The 25351-nt window shown below is 56.2% G+C and overlaps 7 protein-coding genes across 7 annotated transcripts; 4 read left to right on the plus strand and 3 right to left on the minus strand.

The window, feature by feature from the left end:
* Positions 1 to 1017: 1017 nt before the first annotated feature.
* On the plus strand, positions 1018 to 1832 carry ACRALDRAFT_1071370 (uncharacterized protein; the record flags this gene model as incomplete). Its single annotated transcript, XM_071017858.1, has 2 exons — positions 1018 to 1061; positions 1283 to 1832. The coding sequence occupies 2 exons, from the start codon at positions 1018 to 1020 to the stop codon at positions 1830 to 1832; spliced, it is 594 nt and encodes a 197-aa protein (XP_070874345.1).
* Positions 1780 to 5048, minus strand: ACRALDRAFT_1064520 (uncharacterized protein). The gene is made up of 6 exons (XM_071016986.1): positions 4764 to 5048; positions 4607 to 4619; positions 4482 to 4491; positions 3388 to 4287; positions 3183 to 3293; positions 1780 to 3118 (listed from the first exon to the last, which is right to left on the minus strand). Exons 1-6 carry the CDS (start codon positions 4819 to 4821, stop codon positions 2237 to 2239), a joined length of 1974 nt encoding a protein of 657 aa, XP_070874346.1. The 5' UTR covers positions 4822 to 5048; the 3' UTR covers positions 1780 to 2236.
* Positions 5049 to 7102: 2054 nt separating this feature from the next.
* Positions 7103 to 9431, plus strand: ACRALDRAFT_1082399 (uncharacterized protein). The gene is made up of 2 exons (XM_071019307.1): positions 7103 to 7647; positions 7714 to 9431. The coding sequence occupies exons 1-2, from the start codon at positions 7311 to 7313 to the stop codon at positions 9114 to 9116; spliced, it is 1740 nt and encodes a 579-aa protein (XP_070874347.1). The 5' UTR covers positions 7103 to 7310; the 3' UTR covers positions 9117 to 9431.
* Positions 9432 to 10090: 659 nt separating this feature from the next.
* On the minus strand, positions 10091 to 12368 carry ACRALDRAFT_211419 (uncharacterized protein; the record flags this gene model as incomplete). The annotated part of the gene is made up of 15 exons (XM_071023671.1): positions 10091 to 10268; positions 10311 to 10334; positions 10364 to 10445; positions 10469 to 10530; positions 10624 to 10694; positions 10725 to 10964; positions 11063 to 11109; positions 11138 to 11388; positions 11509 to 11541; positions 11603 to 11732; positions 11809 to 11835; positions 11889 to 11983; positions 12043 to 12187; positions 12228 to 12253; positions 12310 to 12368. 15 exons carry the CDS (start codon positions 12366 to 12368, stop codon positions 10091 to 10093), a joined length of 1470 nt encoding a protein of 489 aa, XP_070874348.1.
* Positions 12369 to 13550: 1182 nt separating this feature from the next.
* ACRALDRAFT_1064517 (uncharacterized protein) lies at positions 13551 to 14887 on the plus strand. Its single transcript, XM_071016985.1, has 3 exons — positions 13551 to 13908; positions 14034 to 14256; positions 14320 to 14887. The coding sequence occupies exons 1-3, from the start codon at positions 13724 to 13726 to the stop codon at positions 14326 to 14328; spliced, it is 417 nt and encodes a 138-aa protein (XP_070874349.1). The 5' UTR covers positions 13551 to 13723; the 3' UTR covers positions 14329 to 14887.
* Positions 14888 to 16076: 1189 nt separating this feature from the next.
* Positions 16077 to 19617, plus strand: ACRALDRAFT_2058811 (uncharacterized protein). Its single transcript, XM_071021855.1, has one exon. It carries the CDS (start codon positions 16165 to 16167, stop codon positions 19297 to 19299), a length of 3135 nt encoding a protein of 1044 aa, XP_070874350.1. The 5' UTR covers positions 16077 to 16164; the 3' UTR covers positions 19300 to 19617.
* A 1120-nt stretch (positions 19618 to 20737) lies between these two features.
* On the minus strand, positions 20738 to 25317 carry ACRALDRAFT_2121887 (uncharacterized protein; the record flags this gene model as incomplete). The annotated part of the gene is made up of 3 exons (XM_071023836.1): positions 24411 to 25317; positions 21403 to 24191; positions 20738 to 21330 (listed from the first exon to the last, which is right to left on the minus strand). Coding segments are annotated over exons 1-3 (3657 nt in total), but the record flags the coding sequence as incomplete, so codon positions are not given.
* Between the last annotated feature and the right edge of the window lie 34 nt (positions 25318 to 25351).

Consider the following 25351-nt stretch of genomic DNA (forward strand, 5'->3'; position numbering starts at 1 on the left):
CCAATGGCTTATATCCAGTAAAGACCAGAACGACATTTCCCCCTTTTAACTCTTTACTCTAACTCTTTTGCCTCTTTAGTAATAAGGTTATACTTTCGGCCAAACCAAGAGCTACCGCTTTAACCCAATCGAGTCACCCGGTCGAGTTAAAAAAAAAGAGGCGCTTCTATATATATAGAGACGATGCCACACTCTCCGACACCATCAAGTTGTGGTTCAGCATCACCCACGGCCTAAGCGACTTCCACCGGGGGAGGAGCCATTTCCGGGCACCTATAACGAGACGATCGCAGAGCCACCGGCATGTAATCGGACCAATGGCCGCGGACGGACCACCGATCCGATCCTATTATTATTGTGTGTTGAGGGATGCACGTTAATCCCTTAAGTTGAAGTCTTGGTTTGAAGTCGACGCTTGGTTGACGGATATACGACGAGCACCCTGCGACTGAAGGTATTCGAGCCTTTTGACTTAGTCTACGGACTTTCCTTTCGTTACAGCACCTACCTCTGTCGACTCTACGGAGTCGACCTCTCTACTTACCATCACGCGTGGGAGCATACCCGATCTTGCGCCCGGAAAAATGCCAAGGATCAGATTACACGCATAGTATACGAGCAAATGAACCGGCCCTGCGACTATTAGCGGTGTGGGACCGGAGAAGACTTTCGACGGTTCGTCCCATGCGGCGAAACTTTTTCGACGCCCAAGGAGAGGGGCGTGCATATGCGCGAACACTTCCGGTCTATGAAAAAGACGAAAAATGGACAAAAGGTGCCAACCCCGAGGGCGGTCGCCTTGCCTGAGATGGCGGACTAGTTGGCAGGTTAAGGTCTCGTTCGTTATCGCAATTAAGGAGACAAACCACTCCACCAAAGGGCCCGACTTTGCGTCGGAGGATGAGCTACTGGAACACCTCTGGGAGGCTCACGGCGTCTCAACACTTAAGGATGCCGAGCCTGACTACTGCGGGTACTGCGACGAATGGCTGATTAAGCCTAGTGAATGGCGGTATCATGCCGTCAAACACCTGGAGGAGGCCGCCGACAATATTGCCACGGTAGGATATACAGGTGTGTCCGCAGGCCGATATATCACACCGCCAATATGCCCATTCTGTTACCACGATGAATCACTTCCGGCATACCAGCGCCTCTCGACGACGACAGATAATAATAGCGATAATAATAGCGATAATAATAGCGATAATAATAGCGATAATAATAGCGATAATAATAGCGATAATAATAGCGATAATAATAGCGATAATAATAACAATAGCGACAATAACAACGGCAGCAACGACAGCGACAACAGCGATAACAATAATAACAATGGCGACAACGACAACGGCAACGACAACGACAACGACAACGACAACGACAACGACAGCAACGACGGCGACAACAATAACAATAGCCATAACAACAGCAATAACAATAACAACAGCGACGGCGACGACAACAGCGACAGCGACAACAACGGCGACAACAACGGCGATAACAACGGCAACAACAACGGCGACAACAGCGGCGACAATAACAGCGATAACAATAACAATAGCGATAATAACAACAGCAGCAATAACAGCGACAACGACGGCGACAATAACAACGATAATAACAGCGATAACAATAATAACAGCGATAACGATAATAACGGCGATAATAACAGCGACAGCGACGATAATAGCGACAGGGACGATAATAGCGACAGGGACGATAATAGCGACAGGGACGATAACAGCGACGGCGACGACAACAGCGACGGCGACGATACTAGCGACAAACACAACAAGGATAGTGTGGTTAAATTAACAGCAAGCAGATAGTCTGAATATCCAAGTACCTAGTAGTCGGAACATCCAGTCTCCAAGACAATAAATCTGATCCTAATCACTCAAGACGCCAGGCAACTCAGCCGTTCCATAAACCCAAAACACGCTCAACTTGAGCCTCGTAGAAATCGACCCAGCCAGATTGCAGACAAAACCCCCAATATCCCATAGAACCCTCCCTAGACAGGACGCCTTCATGACTCCCTCCCCATTGTTGAAAGCGCGCATCGAGACGACCCTCCCGATTGACTGTGGCCCTTTCCTAAGATTTGCTTCCCGTCACGCAACCAGTGAGTTGCACAAATGGCTCAGATCGACTTCGCGGCCGAACCCAAAGGCGAAGTAGTTGGACGCCCATCGACTTTCTCAAAGGGCCCCCACCCCACCAAGGACGTCTGCTACCCAAACACAATGGTAACGCCCATGTCCTCGCTCACCCTCCTCCACAGGTCGGGTCCCACGGTGGTCCCCATGGGTCGGACGTGCCGCGGTAGATCCGTCGCCCCAAGACTACCTTCCCCGTCCATGAAATCCGACCGCCGCCACACTTCCTGGACGATGATCCAACCCCTTTCGATGTTCGTCATGCCCTGGCGCCGGTCGATGGCTATGAAGGCGCGGCGTGCGAGCTCCCGGTCCTCCACACTCACGGCCTCGCAGGCCGCCACGAACAATGGCCAGAGGAGGGCCGCCATGGGTCCGCCGTGAGTCACCGTGGCGACGCAGTGCGTCAAGCTCGTGTGCGTGTGTCGCTGCACCAAGGGGTGGTCCCTCGGATGGCCGTGGATGGTACGGTACAGGTGTACGAAGGCACTGTGGCGGTAGGCCAGCGCGTTGTGCAGGACGCTCTGCAGGTGGGCGCTGTCGGGCATGTTGAGCGAGGTATGGGCAGTCCCCATCATGGCGCCGTCGTAGACACCACCATGGTCCCCCAGGGTGCACCCTGGTGGCAGCGACGGCTGCCAATTCTCCAGGGCCGATTCGATGGCGTCGGAGGTGGTCTGAAATTCGGTTCGGAGGACGGCGAGTTTGGCGGCGTTGAGTGACGGTGCCGCTATAGCTGTTTCGAGCTCGTTCTTTAGGGAGAGGAGATTCGATAGACGGTGGAGAATGGGCCATAGGGTCGTCGACAGACCCAGCAGAGTATCGACGCTATTGGATGGGCTGGCGTCCAACGGGTCGAGAGCAGACACAGGGTGCAGGTAGCCGGCAGCGGGAGCTGTAGAGATAGGTGCCTTGCCAAAGGAGAGGGCGGCAATGACGTCGTAAAATCGGAATGCCTGGGTTTTTGTGTAAGTACTTTTTATCGTGGTGGCGTGAATAGGAAGAAAGAAAAAAACGTACCCGTTCCAAGAAAGCGCTCGTTGCTGTGGGTGACTGGTCGTTCTGGGTCATGACGGTCATGGCACCTTTCAAATGACCGTCCACAATGTTGGAGCGACCCCGTTGGACCAACTGTGGGGATGAGCCCGTCAGTACTACGCATGGGGTGATGGGTAGGTAGGTAGATAGTTTGGAGGAGAGAAGAGGGAGGTGCTTCAAAACCCACCACTTCATAATACACCAGCAACATAATGGCAGCTAAAAGTTCTTCCCGGTTGGCCTTGGGCCCCATCTCGATGAGGCGGGCTAGGCCCTGTATAGCTTGGTTGTGAAAGTACAGCGACTTCTCGCCGCCCTTTTCGTTCCCCCGCTGGCGGTGCTCCAGGTGGGCACTCGACAGGGCAAAGATGGCGTTGCGCACCACGATGCTGCTGTGGCAAAGGGGCAAGACAAGCTGTTGGAAGGGGTTCCCAGACTCGGTTTCGCGGAGAACGATGAGGTGCGACAGGATGTTTGCGAAGTGGTCGATAAGGGAGCGGCGGTTGGGGCAGTCGGAGAACTCGCTAAAGACTGGCATTACGAACTCGAGATGGGGCGAGCTGATGGGTGCGGGTGATATCATGGCCAGGTCCGGGTGGCGGTGGGCTCTGGACATGCCGGAGACGGCTAGGTGGGGAGGGTGGATGGGATTTGTTCGGACAATCTCCTCGTCGACTTGGTCATCGCCGTGGTCTTGGAGGGATAGGTCGAAGGGTATGTCGAAGGGGGAGACGAGGGCCGTGTCGGTATCCACGGCGGAAGAAGGACCCCATTGCGAGCTGACAAGACCGGTGATGCCGGCACCGTGGTCTATCATGGATTCGGAGGGGCCACCTTCCATGCCATGGTGGCCGCTGCCTTCCTGGAGCCCTGCAGCAGCGGTCGCAATTGGGGGAAGATTCCGTGTGGCGGCCGTATCGAGAGTCGGAAACGGAGGACGGGGTTCGGGGGATCGGGCGTCGTCGTAGTTGCCGGCGTTCGAGTCGCGCTTCTTCCGTTGGCGGGGCTTGACTGGTTCGTAGACGCATTCTTGACCGCGTTCGAGGCAGCGGGAGCACTCCGGTCTATTCTCGTCACATTTTTTCTTCTGTCCTGCCCCGTCGAGGGACGGATGTTAGAATGCGAGATGTTGAAGAGGAGTAAGAGGAGGGAGAGAGAGAGGGAGGAGGGTGTTGAGGGTCGAGCGTCAGGTGTTTGTTGCTATGGCTGTGGTTGAGGTCATGGATTTTGTGGTTTGTGGCTGTGGTGGTGGTGGTTGTGGTTGTGGTTATGGTTGTATACCTTTTCTTTGCTGTTTGGTTGTGGTTCCCCCACGTGTCAGCATGACCAGTCATATCCCCAAACCAAGAAAGCAAGGGGGTGGGAGAAGGAGTCGTCCAAGAGGTGAAAGAGGATATGGAACGTACCAGTATGCGCAACCTGCATATCCCGTAAAGCGAACCGTGGGTCAGCAAGATGTGCGTGCGAGTGCGAGATGAGCAGGCCAAAAAAGCGATTGGGACGGACAGGAATCGGGAAACGGCAGATTCGAAGGCATGCGGCGAAGGAAGAGGCATAACATACCTGCTCGGGATCTCCGTTTAGGAGGCTTCGGCGCGGCGACCCTGGTGTAGAGCAGCATAACGACGGATGGAGGAGGACGTTTTAGACGATCTTGTGAAAGTGCGACCAGTTACCGCCCTTTAGGGGGTTTTGTCAAGTCATGTTTCTGTTTTTGGATCGTGATTTTATCTTTCTTTCTCTTTCGGCATACAAAGATCAGGGCGTCGATGAGATTACAAGGAAAGCAAAGGCGTTCGTTTGGGTTTATTCGAGGAGTAATAATTCCGTTCCAAGGGCAAACAAAAGGTTGGGGGAAGAGAGGAGAGAGGGTTCGAAGAGGTAGGGAAGCCAATAGACCCAAAGAGGCAATGCGGAGTGAAGTGGAGGGTGAGGAGCAATAAGTATCAAGGTTAAACGAGGGACGAAGGCCTGTGGTTGGCTACCAGACCGACGACAGACGAGAACGGACGATGGACGTGACAGTTCTATAGTACCTCCACCAATGTAGAGGTACCGTAGGCGGAGAGAACGAGTAAAGGGAGAGAGAGGACAATTAGAAGGAAAGTGAAGGGATTCGATGTCGCCAAGTATAATACAAAGAATACACAGATAGATGCGCGTAATTCGGTGTACTCTGTACATATGTGATGTGTTCGTACATCGTGACTCTGTACAACGTAAGGGTCGTGCTTTCCGTTTTCGCCTTTTGCATTGCGGGGGAGTCATCCAATTCCCCCCTTTCTCCTCCCCGCTAAGAATCGAGTTCGACCTGGATACTGGGAGCAGGTGCGTTCCTGGTGAAATGTTTGTGGAGAGCAGGAGGTGGAGAGAACCTCTTGTGGTTGGCTGGCCAGATGACATGTCTCCACCCTAACCGTTACAGGTGGGGTTGGAGGTGGGCAAAGTTGCAAGGCCGAGGGCCAGAAGCCGTAGGTACGAATAGTGTACAACGTAGAACACTGTGGAAGGACTCATCGGATGGAGATGTCTCGGTTCTCACTTCCATGTCACAGCCATTTCCCCGAATGCCCTCCGAACAATGTCAGTCGGTTAGGGAAAGGTGATTATTAGTAATCAGCTCTAGTCGCTGTTCCGCAAGAAACATGTACAAAACGTTGTACCTACTCCGTACTGAGTACAGTGGAGGGACATACTAAAAGTACGCCGAGGTACATATGAAGTCATCATAATCAATAGCAGTCATCCAAGGTAATCGCACCCCATTGCCCCTTCCCACCGCACCTTTTCCATCTCAACGGTCGGGTCGGTCTCTGGACTATCCCCTCCCCTCAACCATCCAGGGAGGCAAAATCATCAATCATACAACATCTCCATGGCATGTGCTGTCATATCCCATTCTACGTGCCTCACTAATCGCTTCTATTCCCTACCATGCGTCGTCAAAGGAAAAAGGCAGTCGTCAGATTAACGTCCACTCCATCCACTGCATAATCGCCCCGTCCTTCGTCGGCGACATCGTCATTGGACCCTGGCATCGCTCGCTCGCACTTGATTGATGGCGAGACTTTCGTCTCCCGAACACATACCCCATGGGGATGGACGTCTCTTGTCGCACAAAGTACACTAATTAGGCCGCGCCTGGCGACCGAGGGGTCCGAACCGAACCGACTATGAGTGAGACAAGCCAGGGTCGCATCGGCACTTCAATCATCATTTACGTGCCGCGCGTATGGCATCTTGGCCGCAACTCTTCTTGCCAGCTGACCCTTTTTCTTCCTCTCCTCACGAGGTCGCTACGCTGCAGTCAACCTGATCGAATCGAATCGGGTTTATCCCGTCACCGACAAGCCGCTCAATTCGTCCCTCATTGCATGCATGTATCTGAGAGGAGCATCAAGTCGTGGAACTGAAGAGAATCCATTCGACCCGCCAACGGCAACCACGTTGCACACGTGTAAAGAGTACGTTGTAAATACAGTTGACTCGGCTCGGATGGCATTGTCCCTCCTTGAAGATACGGGACCCTGTTCACAGCCACACCGATCAATCTCACTCAGCTCAGCCTTACCCGACGCGAGCTTATCCAAGGAAGGGGTTTTATTTCTTTGGCTCGCGCATTAGGGCCTGACTTTTTCCTCTCTCGTGGGTGCCTTGCTGCAGAACCCGAGTGGCAATGCTCAAATGCTCAACATAGCGCAGGTGCTCAGCCCCCCAAAACCGTCGACAGCTTCGGGATGACCCGTAGCGTGCGACCGTGACCCCTCAACGGACAACACATCTTTACCCTGTCGCTCCACTCCGTACTCATCCAGACATTCAGACCCTGCGAACAACGTTCTGATCGTCGCTTTTCTTGCCGTTGCGTGTAGTCTCGTCTCTTCCGTCTTCTCGCCGCTTCGCCTTTTCTTTCTTAACAGACGAAACAAAGGAGTCTCGACGCAACACACCCCACTTTCATCATCCCTCGCCTCGTTACCAGCCCCTCCCCACCGTCCCTCGAGCATTATCGGAATCTATCTGCCCGCCTATGATTGTCAGCACGATATCTCGTCTCTTTCGCAACAGCCGTCGACAGTCTCGTGGTCGCAAGCTTGCCCCGTCAGTGACATGATGTCCACACTACGTTCATATTCGAATTGTGCAATTGCGTTACTTTTCAGCATCAGCATCTGCTGCACTAGCCCCGCAGCGGCAGCAGATGTCAAAGGAGTAAATCGAGTCCATCGCGTGGAAAAAACACATGTGACCATCGTCCACGACATTCAAAGGCGCGACGTCACATCTTCTTGCCCGGCAAACCACTCCCTATGCCCGGCCAGCCTGAACGGAGGATGCTGCCCGAGCGGCTACGGTTGCGCATCGCAATCATGCTTCGCGTCCACAAGGGCGCCGCAGACCTGTGCCGGCAGAGTAGGCTACTACGCCTGTGCTCCTGAAGTTGGAGGTGAGTTGAAAGATCCCCACGTTCCCATGCGTCGTCGCCGCTGTTTGCCCTAACCCTTTTATCAAGGGGGATGCTGCCCGGAAGGATACATCTGCGAACGAGGAGACAACTGCCGCGCACCACAAGGCGTCTCATATTCCCAGTCGTGTCCGAGCAACTATTTCCTCTGCCCGTCCTCGCTAAACTACGGATGCTGTCGCGACGGTATGGGCTGTGCCTCCAACGCCTGCTACTCGACCGAGCCTTCCACCTATACCATAGCCCGAACGTTCACCACGACCGATTCGGCCGACGGGGAGACGATAACGACCGAGACGGAAACGACGGTTTCGACACCATCCCCGCCCACAGCCACACCCACGGCGGTTGACGATGATGCAGAGGTTGTGATTAAATTCTATCCGAGTTCGGTGTCCAAGGTGGAACCGGAGGTGGTCGAATCCAACCGTGACGATGACAGCGACCAGGACGGCGGCGGCGGGTTGGCGACTGGTCAAATCGTGGGCATTGTCGTCGGCGCCGTTGCGCTTCTCATCATTGTGCTGGTGGCCGCCTTCATCATCATGCGTCGCCTCAACAAGGTGGTCAAGGCGGTCGAGTCCAAGCAAGGTACCACGCGCGACTCCAACGGAACAAAGACCCAGTCGGCCTACCGTTCCGAGAAGCCCACCATCTCCGAGCTCGACGACCGGAGCGTGGATCCGCTGATGATGATGATGGCCGCTCCACCACGCCCTTGCCACCGCCGGGCCGACTCCGACTCGGAGGGGATCGTCATCGGCTCCCCACCTCAGCCGACACCGAGCCCAAGTGCCCACGGGGGAGGCTACCAGGCCGTGTCGACCGGCATGCCGGATCACGACCACCATATGGGTTACGATTCGACCTACCCGGGCAACAACGGGTTGGGCTACTTTGACGTCGTGCCCGGCCGGGCGCATCGCACGAGCCAGCAGTCCAATGGCCCACCATGGCCTAGCAGCATCGCGAACAACCGCCAGAGCATAGACTCCCATAGCACGCATAGTCAGGGCTACGCCCAAGGCTACGGACACGTACGGCAGCTCAGCGACGGGAGCGATTATAGCAACAGCGAGATGGGGTCGCCGTGGCCGCGCACGCCGCAGGAGCTCGACGGCATCGACAGCTCCATCATGCCCGAGTTGCCAGCCGACGGGACTGTTCCGCCCGACGAAGCTCACCTCCGTTCGGCCACCAGCGGCGTCAGCGGCGTGAGCCGGCCGCCCCCTTCGGCGCGAACACAACACATACGGAGGCAGAGCAACGAGGGGCGAGGTCGGACAGACAGCGCAGCTGCGGCCCAGGCGACGCTGAGTGTGGTGACCGAACACAGCGAGGCGATCGGCCACGGACACTACGGCTCGCCGGACAATGTCGCCGGGCAGACGGGCGCAGGGTTGTTGGAGAGCAGTCGGGAACCATCTCAAGATGGTCGGCGGGAAGCATGATATTGACGTGTAACCTGCGCGGCGACCCTGGGGTCTTGCTGGCGAATTGGCTTAGTCGTCATTTGAATCGCGACATTGTGAATATGTACAACATGTTTGGCAAAGCAAAGCACAGCATGGCGTTGAACTTGGATACCATTGTTGGACTTTTTTCTTTTATATATCTTTAGCCTCTTTTTTTCTTTTTTTCTTTCCTTCTTCTTTTCTATAGATACCACCCTTGAACTTGTGACGGCCGACGAGAAACCATACGGAGTCCAGATGACAGCTCAAGACGCCCAAGAATACCCAAGCCGGGCAGAATATCGTCATTCCTCAAAACCCGGGCACCATACTCACCATCATTGAGCTGCTGGATCTTCGACGATGGGCCCTTATGACCATATGTTCCTGTCTACCTTCCTTAACTATCAAGTGCCGGCATTTGAGGAGAAACGTTCACCTCTCCCATAGTGTGGCTTCCCCGCCAAATTGTCGTATCTACTGCATATCTTTACTGCCGTGTCTTCCCCGCATCCCCCAGATTCTGCGGTCTCCCAGTGTTTCCCAGTGTCCGTACATACATTTGTACTTCGTACAGCGGCTAAACCCACCGCCCCAATTAAGGTGTTTCCAAATAGAGGACGCCCTACGGAACAATGACTCCCGGGACTCCCGATTCATCGGCCATCGGTGCATTGATGCAACCGTGCCACCACAGCTCCAATCTCACCGCATCATCGTACGAAGCATCAACTAGGTACCGTCATACAAACCAATGCACAAGTGGTAAAGCTGACGGTGTACGTTGTATGTGCCTACGACGTCAACTGGTTCTTGCCTGATTTCCCCATATTCCGGTCTCGGTGCCGACGGCCAGGGGCGCCTAATTCATCCCGGTCGGCTAGCCCATCGACCAGGGACGGTTATATTCAGCGGGCCCAGATCTAGCGTCTTGTCCCGGCAACGCCTGCGGCGTGGTAATTCCGCTTATTTTAATTATTGGATACGACCCAGGCAACCATGGGGAAATATACGGGGAAATGGGGAATGCGACGCAGCGACGCCGCGTCTCGACGACAGGTTAGGTTGAAAGAAGCGCTGTGCTCACCGCTGTCTTTCCTCGAAGGTCCTCGGTCGACGAGTGATGGACCCCTGATTTCTATTCCGTTTCTTCACCCAAGGAATTCGAATTACGGCCGGTATACAAGGTACACCACAGCCGCGATATCGGTCGATCTGTGTCTGTCTGTCTGTGCAGCTGCCACGGGCCCTGAAGTGACAGCCCGCCCGGCTTGCCGTGAGCCGGATCGTCACTGATTAAGGGCGTTGGGAATTCCGACTGGGGCACTATCATCGGCGGCCAGTGCCACCTGCCACGGCCACGAGGGTCGTTACGAAAACGTTCAGGATCAATTCGGTCAAAGCCTGAAGACTGTGACGATGGTCGTGTCTCGTTCCAGACCGACTACAACTTCGGATATACAACGTACACGTCTAGTTTGAACCCATTCCCGACCTGGGCAACATAAGAACGTGTCGCGAAGGAAGGAGGAGAATGCGCTTAGACGAAGCGACGAGACGTGAACCATCGTGGCCCTCACAAGGTGGACAGGAAGCCGTGCCCACGTGCGACGTGCCTCTAGTCTCGCATGAGAGGATGGCAGAGCGGCTGATCCCACGTGTATTGTCCGTTTGGCCGTGCTCCGACGGGGTTCTAGAAGACTTGATGGATCTCGCTGTGGCTGGCTGATGGAGAAAGGAATCTGAGAATGTGATATCATTATGGGACGAGAGTCTTTGAAGGCTCCCAATGGCCAATTGAACGACAGTAGTGTAGAGAAAATGCAGAATAAGAGCGTGGGCCAGCTTTAGCAGAACAGAAGAGTGAAGAGTGATCCACGTGCCGAAGTCGGGAATCCGTGGTGGACGAGTTGAACGGGCTTAGGTACATAGGTACAACGTACCGTCAAAGCAGACCAGGTGGGTCGGTCTAGTTTAGCAAACTGACGGGCTGACAAAACGGTCCAAAAAGGGAAAACGGAATGTAGATTCTCCAACCTGCCTCTTCAGGTCAAGGGCCCGAGTTCTGTCACTGTCAGAAAGGCAGGTGGTAGACACGATTATATGTATGTATGCTGGCGCTTTCTGGGCCTCGTAGGCTCTATTGCTCTTCTGACCGTTGAAGAAGAAAACCAAGGCAAGAAAGTACAGAGTAGGTCGGCTTGTCTGGTCTCCTGGAGCTTTCTCGGTATCACTGGGGAGCACGTTGATGCCGGAGCAGCATTCGTGGCTTGATCATTGATGCACGTTGAGCTGCCATGACAAATATGAGCAGGTTACCCCTGCCTCCCATGGAGGTTATCCGGGGAAACTAGATCACAACGTTGTAGTGTTCGTAGAGTCCGCCTACCTAGTGTTGGAAACGGTGAAGACAGGATGATGACTAAGGAATGTTAGCGGTTACCGTTATCGTTACGGTCGCCGTTATTATGCATCGAACACACGTCTCACGGTAAGGATCATCGGAGAACACAAAATAAAAACAAGATGGATTGAATAGGATGATATGATATTCCTCAAGTTCGGTGTGATATATGGGATGAGGAAGCTTGCCGAATCTCCGTTGATCGGTTCCTAGATCGGTGTGACAGCAGATCTACGATCTAATTTAAGCCGTCATGTACAACGTACAACGTACATACCTACATACGGGCCATTACAGCCACGATCAGGGGAGCTGGAATACGACGATAGACGATAGACGATAAGACAGAATACATTACCCCGGACTTTTCAAATTGCCTTTCGACTTGAGAATGAAGAAAACATACGAAGTACCACGGATCCAGACAGTTGGGTGGCATTTCCCTTGGGTGGATAGCCTTCTGGATAGGTCATGTTGCGAGATCATCTACCTACAACGTACTTTGTAAGCCAGGCACACGTACCGTAAGCCATGGAAACGGTGGCTTGGCCTTGTCCTTGGCCCGTTTGAAAGTACAACGTAGCGTAGACGGAACCCCTTCTAGCCCGGACGCTAAACGGTTCTTCGCGCATCCAAGGCTTCCTATTCACCCGCTTATATTCGTCTGTCCCGCATAGTGCGCATGTTGTGGCTTAATTAATCACCATGTCGTAAACCCCTTGCGCCAACTCTTGGGACTTGCCAATTACCCGACATTACTATCCAAGTTGCTCTATGCGTTCTAACGCTTCGGTTCCTGCATCCGCTTTCCCCCAGCCATTGACGGCCGCCGTAACGTAATTCATTTCTCACCTCATCACTAGTATCGCACAAAACGGAATAAAGGATAAATGCATAAAGAAGAGCCGGGTGGCGTATCTGCCAAGCGGTACGTTGCTGTCCAATGAACTTTTCGTCTTCAAGACGGTGCCAAGGGGCATTATCCCGCTGACCGTTAGTCAGTACAACGTACAACGTACAACGTACTCGTCAGTGACAGACCACCGAACCTCCGTCGAACGAGAGACGAATCTCCAGTCAAGCCCCTGGATGGACCTGCAGAACAAGGCTGGGGTGGCCCTCCCCCTTCCCTGTCTGTATCTGCGTGTTATCGTGACGGATACGACCTCATGCGGATGCCGTGGGCGCTGATAGGACGGAAGAGCCCACCGGGACAGGCTATTCTGGATTAGCCCCGAACCAACTCTTGGGTCCCGTTGCATTGCCCGGACTATCCAGCGTGCCTAGCCGCAAGGGGGCGAAGGAAGGAAGAAAGAAAAGGCAAACGCTGTGTGGTTACGGTGCGGTGGAGCGGACCACAGGGGCGAAGGAAGCAGATGCATTTGTCCACTGCACTGGCAACTGGCAGAGGCACCACTTTGGTCTCTTGACTTGTCCTGCTCGGGCTTTTTCTCGCTATTACAACGTACGTCTCCGCCGCCCACCGGGCCCCAGGCTCACGTTCCTTGTCCGTTTTCTTTCCCCTTGTTCCTTGTTCCCTGGCCCCTCGCTTGGATCGGTCGACTCTGCTCGCCGTTTCCTCCCCTTTTCGCCATTCTCCGCTTCTTTCCTTTCCCTCCTTCCCTCTATGGTGCATGGAACGAACACCATGATGCCCTTCCCACTGGCTCTGCAATCTCCACCCCGCCTCCCCTTCTCTGGGCAACGGAGTCTTCCCCCAGGGGAATCGAAGACCGTGGTCCCCACACCAGCTGCTAACTAGTGACTGGGCAGAGCTCGTGGCACTGCGCCTCCCATCCCCCCCGTCGCCCATCCCGCTCCATTCATCCATATCGTCGCCCGCTTCCATGCAGCCTGCTACCAAAGTACGTTGTACCTTGCCTATTCTGCCGGAACAATAAGCCTAGAACCGAATGACGGGACATTCAACCTACCGGCTGGTACCGAACCAACCCAGCCAGCCCGACCCCATCATGCTCGTTTCCCATGTCATGTCTCCATTGTCCATTAGGTATATAGGCATCCACCATCCTCATCCTCCCGCTCCTCTTCCCCCCTTCTTTTTTTCCCCTTCTTCTGCCTATCACCGACTTCCTTAGCAGACTCTCAGCCTCCCTCGCTTCTCAGGACCTCTGTTGATCGACCTTGACGTGTGTTTTATTCACTCACTAATTACATACAACCCCCACAATCCATCAAAATGAAGGCCGCCATCATCCTCTCCCTCGCCTCTCTGGCCCTGGGTTCCGTCCTTGAGAAGCGCGCTTGCGCCGGCAACAACTGCAACCGTCAGGTCACCGGTACCCGCCCTGGCCTCCTCCCCATCACCGAGCGCCAGGCCGACTGCTCCAGCTTCATGCGCACCACCGTCACCCCTGAGCCTACGTAGGTGTCCTGAGCTATTTTCCTTTCGAACAAACGAAATGTCGCCTTGCCGCCAGGCCAAAACCCAGGAAACAAATTAGACCAGACGAGGAGAACGTCCAGACTAACAAATGCGTTTACTACAGCACCGTCACCGTCACCGTCACCGAGGAGCCCGTCGCCAAGCTGAAGCGTGGCCAGGTCCAGGCCCGCCAGGCCACCGAGATCCCCACCGCGGTCCCCGCCTACGCCTCTTCTTGCGACGAGGTCCGCTACGCCTCTGCTTGCGACTGCTGGGGCATCACCGCCGAGGTCACCACCGCTCCCACTCCTACCGTCACCGTCACCACCACCATCGACTACTGCGAGGTATGCTCTTCATTTCTCTACTTCGATCCCATTCCCATTGTTCCAGGAACTAACATATTGCAGGACTTTTAAATGGCTCGTCTGTGATGGATGGTTGAGGCTGAGGTGGTGGAGGAAGTTGGGGAAGATAGCAAACCCTTCCATTCCGTCCCTGATGCTGCGGTCCCGTGAGGGACTACTGCTATCGTCACCATGATGGAAACATTATGTGGTCCTCGTCTTATGGGGAGCAGCATCAGGGGGTTGGGGCAGCTTTTGTCATGTTGTCTTTTTATATTTAATTTTTCCTTTCCCAACTCTTTGTTTTCTCTCGCAGAGCATAGAAATGGGAGGCGGCTTGGAGAAGTCCCCTAGTTTACGTCGCTAGGACGGAAGAAAGAGAAAAGAAATGGCAGACAAAACGTTGTACGGATTCATGATTGCACGGTTACATTGCAAAGTCCGAGAGAATGAAGGGGTGAAATCCGGGGGAGACGGATCTCGGGAGATGACGGCCGGGATGGGCCTGATTCGGTGGGATTTGGGCTGCCTTTTGGATTTACTTCCGTTGTTACGATACTCGCATCTGGTGTAATAAAGACTAATTCACCTTGTTGCCTTTGCATTTGTTTGTCTGCATGTGGTCTCGACCCAGTCAGCACCTAGCTGTCTTTAGTCCTTTCTTTGGTGATGTTGCCCAGTTCGAATGATGACACTACACCTACACTACCTGCATTCCAGCGACCGAGCGACCCATCAATTACCAGCTATACGAAACGGTAGCAGCCAGGCCGGATGGCTGAGAGGGTGGTCAGCTCCGCGCCGGCTCGGTAAGAGCCACCACACCCCGTAGGGAGTCGGCGAGCGGCACACTCCGTATTATTCGCACCTTCACTCGCGCATCGTCATGGTGACGTTCCTATGGATGAGATGGATGCTGATGCACGAGCGTTGGGTCCTGGATTCGGACACCGGCAAACCCACGTGCGACTAGGCGCAATCGCCGGGATGCCGTGTCTCTCTGACCATCAGCCTCCATGGAGGCACACCTACAGGTAAGCAGGTGCTGCGACGAAACAGGCAATTAAGGGACGCACAGGACCTCTGCTGCAGTCGATGATGATCATGTCCAGGCCTGGATTGCGGGTCTGATCCACGTGGTGTTGAGACTGGAAGCCCGCAGCAAGAGAGCTGTTTTTAGATTTTCATTCTTGGGAATCATCGACAACAGTCCAGTTGTCTTGTACATAAAGAAATAAGAAACGAAAGAAACAGGAGATGAAGTATGTCTGACCAAGGTACGCCAACTGACGTCAAGCTGGGACGGGGAACGTTGCTGTCTCGTGAATTAAGCTATAAAAACAGCTTGGTTTAGAGAAAGGGACGATGTACATAGTATAAAAAATATGAGTATCTCTATATCGGGAGTCTTCGACAGCGGACGAAATTGAACGAATACAACGAGATGAAAGAATTGGGAGGTTGGGAGGTTACAGGTTGGGAGGCTGGGAATTGGGGTACGTACAGTGGTGTACCACTGTCATTGGCCACCGTCGTTATCACTATCGCATTGACCCGGCAACCAAAGTAAACAAAGGATTTGGAAGCTGCGTCAGGGGGACGCCTTCCTCGTCCTCATGATAGCTCCCCCGACTTCCACTACTGTACTACTACTCCGTACTCTAGATGTACAGCTGAGCTTAGCGGTACCTCTACTTTCGAGAAGCCAGCATCAGGTCACTGAGTCACGAGGACCGAAGCCCTGAGACTTGGACAGGCTTTTCGCTTTCTTCACCGTCACCACTACTCCCACCACTGTCAATCCTCACCCTCTACATCTACCCGTTGCTGCAGACAACCGCCGGCGACAGGACGTAAACATCACCCAGGTCACACAGCGTCATTCACGGCCTGCGGCCACGATTATCAATGCCCCAACCAAAACCAAATGACCACGACTTTGAGATTCATGTCGACCCTTCATGCCTAAGTGCCCCCATTGACGACGAGACGACCCCTGCTACCAACATGTCCGAGATTGAAGACACCCACAACGAACAACATGAAGCAATGAAGGAAGATGGGCACAGAAAGCAGACGCAGGAGGAGCACGCTGGACAGGACAAAAGAGAGCCGACACCAGACCGAGACGAGGATGCCTCGATGCCGTCGTCCTCTTCTCGTCGTGTCATCTCCACCCGTACCGACGCCCTCATCCAAGAAGCTGCCCGATCCGTGGTCGACCAAATCGAGCGCCAACGCGAGACGGACTACAACAGCTGCAGGGAAAGCGGTGACGGGGACTCCATCATGTCCTCCGCCATCGGCCTGGGTACCGAGATGAGCTATGGCACGGGCGCCGCTACCAATCCTGACCTGGGCCGTCACGGCAGCGGCCACACCGGCAGCAGACCACGCTCCACCGTCTCCTCGGCCGCCAGCGCTGCCGCACACGAAGAAGACCGCGGCGGTGACAGCTCGTCCCACCACGAAGTCGACTCGGAGGTCTTCAGCGAGCGAAGCAACCCCAGTCTTCGCAGCTCCCTTGGCTCCTTCGATGGGCGGACGAGCCCCAAGGACGCCCGGGACGACCATCGCCACGCCAGCCCAATGAACGGCGAGGACCGCCACCACCACAACCATTACAACCACGACACCTTGACCCAGCGGACTGGGTCCCCCCGATTCTCCGACATCTCCATGTATGAAGACCACGACGAGCCCTTCATTCCCACCATCCGCGGCCGTCCTCGCGTCCCCTTCCGCACCCCGTCCGACGTCCGTGCCATCCAGCTGTCTTCCCCCGCCCCGTCCATCTTCTCCGGCTCGCCTCGTTCCGCCAAACGTGCTCATCTCCCCACTACCTCCCGCCTCGGCAGCCCCTCGGCCTCGGCCCAGGTCCAGTACTCTCCCAAGAGCCGCACCACGCCGTCCCGGCTCAAGCCCCGCAAAGTCACTCCGCCTCTCGTCCTACTCCACGCCACCCTCCTCCCCCTCCGCTGGCCCTGGGCCTCCGTCCTCGAGGCCGCGCCGTCTGATGCCCTCTCACCTGCCGCCAAAACCCTGCGAGACAACTGGCGCCGCCTGCATGACCGTCTCGGCGACACCGTCTGCGAGCGCGGCATTCTCCTGCCCCATCCTCAGGCCGACTACGAGGTCCTGCAAGAGCGCTTGCTCGATGCCCTCGACCTGCCCCTGCGACGCCGCGCCCGCATCCTCGAGTGCGGCCACTACCTCGGCCCGGCCAACGAACACACCCTCACCGAGGAACTCGATAGTGATGGCGACGGCGACGACGGACACGGATACGGCCACGGCTATGACGGCGGCCGATCGCCGCGGTCGAGCACGTCTTCCTTTCGACACGGCAGCCGCCATTCCGCCGTCCCCCAGACCCACTGGTGCGTTACTTGCCACCACGATATCCGCTTCGAGTCCCTCGGTCCCGGCAAGGTATTTCACGTCAAGGTCTACGCGAGCAATGGCCTCATGCGTGCCGGCGCCTGGTCTGCCTGCTGGAAAGAGATGGAGCGTGTCGACGTTGAGATTGATCCCATCGTTAACCCTGACTTGTTGGACGAGCTGGAACGCCTGGCCCTCGCCCAGCAGCAGGAGGCCGAGGATGGCGGCCAGGCACCGACCACGACCGGCCTCAACCCCAGCGTCGTTGAAGCTGACGCCGACACGGACACTGATAATAACATTGCTGGTGCCTCGACGCCCTCTCTCGTCGAAACGCCAGCACAGCGAATGCCGCACCGCCATCGTAGAGAGCCGTCGTATGACGAATATCTTCCGACAGAGGACCCGTCCGCCTCCCCAACCTACTCCACCGCCTCGCGCCGCGATCACATCGAAGAGCGCCGTCGGCGAGAGCAAGCCCGCCTCCGCGAAATCTACGGCCAGACGCCTCCCCCGACCGCATCGCGCGCCGCCTCGCAAGCGGCACCCGCGTCCCCCGCCCCTGAACCTCGTCAATTCGAACCCGAGGCGCCGCCCCAGCAAGAAATGCCCCCTTTCTCCTCGTCGTCGCACATGCCGTCGCCGCCGCCGGAAGAAGAAGCCCAGCCACACAGCGACACCCGCCCGAGGGATGACATCCCTCACGCCCCGTCGCCCGATCCAACGGCGGCGAGAAATCATGCACAGCACGCGGCGCCTTCGCCCCATTTGCAGACGGCTTCGTTCCCGGAACTCTTGCTCGAAGCCGTCCGCGTCCTCCTCCAGGATCGCAAGAACGTCGCCCTCGTCTTGCTGAGTCTTCTGGTTCTCTTCCTCGCCGTTCGGCCACCCGCAATCGAGCCGCGGATGATGGAATGGGATGGCGTCTTTGACGAGCCCCATGTTCCCATTGTGGGAAGGGATGAGGGTGCCGGTCCCGACGTTGATTTTGGGAGGGATGTGCCTTTGGAAAAGACCATGTCCAAGGAACATCCTTACCATCCTGCTGCGCAGTCTTCGAATACTTTCAGCGTTGATGACTCTGATCCCCATGATACGCAACCATACCACGACCAACCTGATCTACCGGCTGGGGAGGTGGAAATGTTGCAGCAGGCCCATCAACAGCAGCAGGAACAGCAGCATGACCCGTCTCAGCAGGTCCCTCAAGAGTCTCAAGTCCCTCAGCAGCAGCAGCAGCAGCAGCAGCAGCAAGAGCCGTCGGCCCAGAAAGAGCCAGACCATCCGTCCGTTGACCAAGAACCCATCACGACTCGTGAGGTCGTCCGCATAATCGAGACGGTCACGCACACGGAAACCATCAAGGCTTTTGTCACCGAGACGCCCGAGAAACAGGTTGATATCCCGCCTGCCGATTCCGACTCTTCCTTCCCGTCGTCGTCGTCGTACTCGTCGCCTTCTGCTTCCTCTGCCTCCCTCGTCTCGCCCAAACCGAATCCTTTTCTTTGCCAGGCCTTCGAAGAGGTCCTTTCCTCGTCTGGAACTCATTCGATTCCGTCTCATCCTTCCGAAGAGAATGTTCCAGATGAACATCCCGTCGATGGGCAGAAGGAGCACGAACAGTTTGTCGAGGCAGCGGTTGAGGCTGAGCAGGGTCTCTGAGTTGTCTTATCTTGATTGCTATTATTCCCCTGGTTTTCACCCTGCACCATCGAGATTGAATGCCTTTTCACATCACAGATGAAGATGAATATATGACTTGGATAGATTTATCAGGCGAGATTCAAGTCAGCATCATGTCTAGCATTTGCCCTCAGGACGTCCAAGTGGAGGAAACCATGTAACGGCTCGACTCTCTTCTCAATCTGGCGCCCCATGGGATATAGGATGCAGGACATTACACCATATATCACACGACTTGGTAGATAGATAGTTGATTCTCCTTAGGTACTTATTAATGAATGAACGATATGATCAAACAAACGTCCGTCTTGTAGTCACTTCACACGATTTTCACTTGTATCACCTATGAAGGGGACTGCTATTATTCCCAGGAGGTCTACAATACCAATATCCATAGGACTGGTGTCATGTCATGGCAAGCTTGTTGGCTCAACACTCTCATTTGTCGTCCACTTCTGGGACTTCTCTCATAGGAGATATACAGGACATATATACCCGGGGAGAGTGGAGGGATTTCTCTTCCTCAGTCCCCGTTCGTTGACTGAACATACAAACATCTCGAGTCGTCTTCAGTTCTCTCTCATCCTCTGCTCCAGACCAGCACAGCTTCTTCCCTCACGCCAATGTGTCCAACTCATGCCGTCACAAGACCCCTTCAAGCCGTGTTGTCGTGTTCATATCCCGTCATCCCCCAGTTTCATCAGTCATCACGAATTGCCGAACCCCCAAGTACCCGTCTTGTTGCCCCATGCTTGGCCCGCTGAGGGATGAGGAAATATAGAAAAGGGAAAAGAATAAAAAAATATAGAAGAGCGGAACGACAGATCCCCTATCAGTGCGCCTTTATGACCAGCCAAGAGAGACCAGGACCGAACCCGTCTATGCGTACTGTATGAGATTGCCAACCCGCCACGGCTCAAAGGTTCCCGATAATAATGGAAGGGAGAAATGTCTCTGGCCAGAGAAGAGCGAAAAAAGAAGGGAAACCTGGTTCCGGCCGTATATACCAATCTATCATGCTTCCTCAAATGCTGCCAACACCCCGATATACCGGTTGCTCCAGGCGTGACGTGAAGTAGTTTCGTATGCGAGACTCCCACCGGCTGTGTGAGATGGGATGGAAATGTGAGCCCCAGGGTGAATAAATGGATGTATTGGGCCGCCCGCCGCCGTCTTCGGCGATAATGCAAATGTGGTATCCGATTCGATGCGAAATGATAAGCGGGTTCAATCCCAACCGATGTACATGGCATCTTGACCATGTAGCAAGGTGGTAGATATATGCCAAGGGAGGTGAAGACCTGCGACGTGCGACTTTGTCATGTCCGGCATGCTGTGGTGTCGGGTCGCCATCGCATCACGTACTGGGCGGATCATGTCCAGGCGGCGGCTAAGCCGGCAGGCCACCGTTGTTCCCCTTCTTCAACTTGGCCATCAGCAACCCCCCGTCGCTGTCGCTGTCGCTATCGTCATCGTGGTACTCGTGCGTCGGCCGCACTTTCGGCGTGCACGACGCCACGTCGGTGGGAGGCTTGGGCGAGTCCAGCTGCACGGCAATGACGGCGTTATCGCTGTCCTTCCTGTCCAAGGCGGCCTGCTGTTCCATGTCCTCAATGGGGAACCCGGCCATGGACTCCTTGGTGAGAGCGGGCGGCGTCAGCGACTCGGTCGTGTCGAGGAGTTGCGGGGCGGCGGCGCTGACGGCGGTGGGATTCACTGGCAGCTCGGCTTCCGGTTCGGCCGAGACGGAACTGCCGCCGCTCAGCAGCGCGGGGAGCGAAGGATCCGACTGGAACGGCAGCATACGTTCCTTCGATGGGCACGCCGACGACATGGGGCTACCCGACCCGCTGGGACTCGTCAGCGGGGTCGTCAGACCCGCCATCGATGTCGACCTGGACGACTTGCACGTCTCCGTTGTGCTCCCCCGAGAAACGTATTGTGCATCCTCGGCGTCTGGCGAGACGGGACACGGCTCGTCCGATGGACCGACATCCGTGCGGAGTTTGGCTTCGGCCAGCCGGTTCGCGAGGCTGCGCTGATACTCGGCCATCTGGCGCCGTTGCACCTCTTCCCTTGCACTGGCGAACGATGTCCGGTTGCTACTGTTGCTGTTGTTCAAGCTGCTGGACGTGCCAGAGGACGCGCTTGCGCTCTTCGCGTCGGGATTTTCTTCGCCTTGCTGAACCCGATGTGCCGTTTGCGGCCGTTCCACTGGAAGCTCCATGTGTTCCCTCTCATTCCCGTGCGTGGTAGAGTTCGAATTGGGTTGGGTTCGGCCGTTCTGGTAACCATTGACGGCTTGTGCGGAGAAGAAGAGCGGCGACGCGAGAGCAGGACTAACTGCCGCGGCCTTGCCTAGATCTACCGAGCGAGCCGGCCTGGGCCGTGTGCGGCGTCGGTGCGTGGCGCCGGGGACTGGAGCAGAGGACAGGCCGGTGATCGGCTGGTCGCGTTTGTCGGCACTGGAAAACAAGTCCCGGTCGACGGAGCGAGAGAAGGTCAAGTCGTCCTGTTCGCGCTGCTGCCGACCGTGGGTACGAGCGGTGACGCAAGGTGTAGTCGGTACCGTCCTGGCCTGGCGTGGCGGGTCGGCGGTCAAGGTCAGGAATGAGTTGAAGTGTCGTTGTAGGGACTTGGCAGCGGCCGACGTCGACGACGACGACAGCGGCGAAGGCGACGAAGAACCGGCCACAGGCTGGTCCATGGCCGACGGGTTGGACGCGTTTTCATCACGAGGTACCCTTTGGGCACTGCCGTTCCACGGGCTCGTCCATTGTGGTTGGGTTTGCGGTTGGGGAGGCGGCGGGACGGTGGTGGCCAGGGGATCGTACCCCGCGTCGGACGACGGGGCAGCCATGCTCTGTGACAGCGGATGGTCGGCGCCCGGGGCAAAGTCCTTGACGTTAGAAAAGTAGTCGTCGGCCATCCTGAAGCTCTTGCGACGGTCCCACGGATTGGGACCGGATCCAGGGGGCGCGCTGTCCCCGGCCGAGCTGGCCACGCTGCTCGTGGCTCTGCGCCTCGACTTGCTGTCGCTGCGTTCGACCAGCGGGTGCATGACTTTGCCGACGGCCTTCTTGACGGCGGATCGCGCTCTCTGAAGGAAGGTGATGGGAACGACGGCATCGGCCGCCTCGCGGGCGTCCACCTGCACCCTCCTGCCGTCGGAGGGTCGGGCCGGGTCCGTCTCCTCGAGCCAGGATGACAGGTCCGGGATGTCTTCCACGACCCAGGGGTGCCTCTTGATGTCCTTGAGCCGAATCCTCTTATCCGGGTCCTTGATGAACATGCGGCGGAGGAGATCTTGGAGGGGCTCGGGAATGTCTTCGTAGGCAAGCTCGTTGTCGTCCCGGTAGGGCGGCAGGTTCTGGCGCTTGTAGAGCGACGGAACGTCCGGGCGAGTCGCCGGATCGACAGGGCGAAGTCGTTTCTTCGGGATGAGGACGTCTTCGTGGGCGATTTTCCTGAACATGACCCACTCGTCCTCGGCCTGGAAAGGGATGCGGGCGTAGATCATACAGTACAGGGCCACGCCGAGGGACCAGATGTCGATCATCTCGGAGATCTTGGGCAACTGTCTCCGATCCGTGTCGGTGTAACAGAGCTCGGGGGCGAAGAAGGCGGGGGTGCCGACCGACCTGGCAAGCTCGCGATCGTCGTCGAAATCCTGGGCTTCCGACTCGGAAACGCATTCGTCGTCGGGCTCGCCGTCGCGAATGGGGCGGCCAAAGTAGGACACGCCAAAGTCGGAGATCTTCACGCGATGGTCCTTGGTCCACAGCAAATTGGCGGGCTTGATGTCCCGGTGGACGACGCCCTGGTAGTGCAGGTACTCGAGGCCCAGGACGGTGTCCCGGAAGACGGTCCTCGCCTGCTCGAGGGTGAAGCAAGGCACGTAGGAGAAGTCTTCGGCAAAGGGGTCGTGGGCGGCAGGGTTCCAGTCGACCGACGACATGTGCGAGATGATGGAATCGGCCATGCTGGGCGACCGGCCACGGAAGGTCCCGTTTTCCACGTAGGCGCCGTACATGGTCCCTTCGAGGGCTACTGCCGAGCCGTTGCTGGACCTCTGGGCGGCGGGCGTCTCAATGTCGTCGCTGGCGTCCGAGAAGGACATTTGTGAAGAGCGTGCGGTGGCAGGGCGAGCCATGGACCTGACGGAGGACGTCCTGGAGGGTGCCTGGGAGGTGGGCGCGAGAGAGGCGACCAGAGAGCCGGCGGATGATCCCCGGCGGGCGGCGGTGGACAGGACGGAGAGGTCGTCGGCGGAGGAAACACGCGGCTGGGACGAGGAGGCGTAGCTGGCGTCGTCGTCGGCGACGCCGTGCTCCATGCTCCAGTAATCGTTCACGGCCGCATGAGCCTGCAACATCTTGGCCCGCTTCAACTCGTTGATGGCATGGCGATGTTCCAGGAGCTTGTTGTAGTTCTCCTCCTCGGGGCTGAAGGTCTCGCCCCGCATCTCGCGTTCGATCCGGCGACGCTCAATGTGGCAGATGTGCGGTAGGCCCTTTTTCCGCCAGACAATCTCGCCGAGCTCGACGTGCTCGAGGATCAGGTAGATCTTGCGTAGTTCGGGGTCGTCGATGATTTCGAGTAGCGAGACGACGTTGGGGTGGCGCATCTTCTTGAGAATGGCAATCTCCCGCATCGTCTTGTCGTGGGGGGACATGGCCATGACCTTTCCAAGGCGGCGCTTCTTGGAGTAGCGGGGAATGATCTTGATGGCCACATTCTCGCCGTTTTGTAGGTTGCGCGCCAGCTTGACCTTGCCGTGCATACCTCGGCCGATTTCCTCGATGACCTCATACTGATTGATGGATTTCCGGCCGGTGATACTATCCGAGTCGACAAAGGCTTTGTGGGTTCTGTGGGAAAACCTGAGTTAGATGCATGTTCCCGTAGCAGAGCAGTGAGTGAAGGACTTGGTGGGCGGGGGAAAACAGGGCCAAGGGACTAAGGGGGGCAACAGAATAGGCACGGGGACTGAAGAGTCATCGGAATATCGGATTCCCCCACAGGCACTCGACGAATGGCAGTTCTTCTTGTTCTTCCTGTTCTTCTTTTCTTCCGTTCTTTGTACTTACTCCCTAACTTTGTGATGCTGCAGAGGATGCAGATACGGGCTGTTCGTGGTCTCGCCGGTGGGCGTGTTCGAGTTGGAAGCGGATGGGTTGGCGAAGCCGGGCCTCGGTCCCGGGCTAAAGAGTCCTGGCGAGGTCATGGGAGTGCTCGACGCCGTCCTCGGCGGGGGCGTGGAAGATAAGGGAATGATGTGGTGGAGACTGGGGTGTTGGAAAGCCCTCCGGCGGTCCTCTACCTGCCGCTGATCGTGCAGTTGCGATGAATTCTGCATTTCCATGGAGCAGGAGTGACGGTGAAGTATGCAGCTGGATGCAGGTCGACATTATTGACGGGGAAGGCGGGGGGGAAAATGCGGTGACGAAGAATCGGGGAGGCTATAATAAGACTCGGCCAACGCAAGAGCAGCGATGGCTCGGGCGGACCTAGACAAACAGTGGCTGGGGGGACCTCGCGTGGTCCTTGTTCAAGCAGGCATCGTCGTAATACTCGTCGGTGGTTCGTGTGAGGATCGTTTTGCTGCTGCGCCGAGACAATCGATGGCCGTCGTTTTCGTGGCTGATGATGAGTTGGACTAGCAACAGGAAGAATGTCGACGGTCGGCGAGGCAAGAGACGGACGGGTGAGTGGCAGTAGTTGGCGCGTGTAAGGAATACGAACGTTCGAATGCTGGCAGTGGCAGTGGTGAGTGGTGGTGGGGGGGAAAAGAGTCGGTCGGTGAATATAGACAGACAGCGGAAAGCGCTAGGCAGTTGAGAAAGACGATGAGAAGAAAAGAAATTGTTTCTAATGACGATGGTTCACAAAGGAAAGTAGCTGGATTTCCTGGAGATGTGGTGCTTTCGAGGACAGGTCGGGTGTTGGGAATCCGTAGGTTCGTAGGAAGTGGTGAAGAGCGAGTTGAAGAGATCGGGGAGGGACAAAAACCGGGAGATAAGAAATGTTG

The sequence above is a fragment of the Sodiomyces alcalophilus genome, assembly GCF_042370955.1.
Source record: "Sodiomyces alcalophilus JCM 7366 unplaced genomic scaffold ACRALscaffold_4, whole genome shotgun sequence".
NCBI lineage: Eukaryota > Fungi > Ascomycota > Sordariomycetes > Glomerellales > Plectosphaerellaceae > Sodiomyces > Sodiomyces alcalophilus.

Coding starts and splice junctions, on each gene's coding strand:
- ACRALDRAFT_1064520 (XM_071016986.1), bottom strand. CDS start 4,821: ATGCTGCTCTACACCAGGGTCGCCGCGCCGAAGCCTCCTAAACGGAGA. Junction 3,294..3,387: donor TGCTGGTGTATTATGAAGTG/GTGGGTTTTGAA, acceptor TCATCCCCACAG/TTGGTCCAACGGGGTCGCTC. Junction 3,119..3,182: donor CGAGCGCTTTCTTGGAACGG/GTACGTTTTTTT, acceptor ACAAAAACCCAG/GCATTCCGATTTTACGACGT.
- ACRALDRAFT_1082399 (XM_071019307.1), top strand. CDS start 7,311: ATGATGTCCACACTACGTTCATATTCGAATTGTGCAATTGCGTTACTT. Junction 7,648..7,713: donor CTGTGCTCCTGAAGTTGGAG/GTGAGTTGAAAG, acceptor CCTTTTATCAAG/GGGGATGCTGCCCGGAAGGA.
- ACRALDRAFT_2058811 (XM_071021855.1), top strand. CDS start 16,165: ATGCCCCAACCAAAACCAAATGACCACGACTTTGAGATTCATGTCGAC.
- ACRALDRAFT_1064517 (XM_071016985.1), top strand. CDS start 13,724: ATGAAGGCCGCCATCATCCTCTCCCTCGCCTCTCTGGCCCTGGGTTCC. Junction 13,909..14,033: donor ACCGTCACCCCTGAGCCTAC/GTAGGTGTCCTG, acceptor CGTTTACTACAG/CACCGTCACCGTCACCGTCA.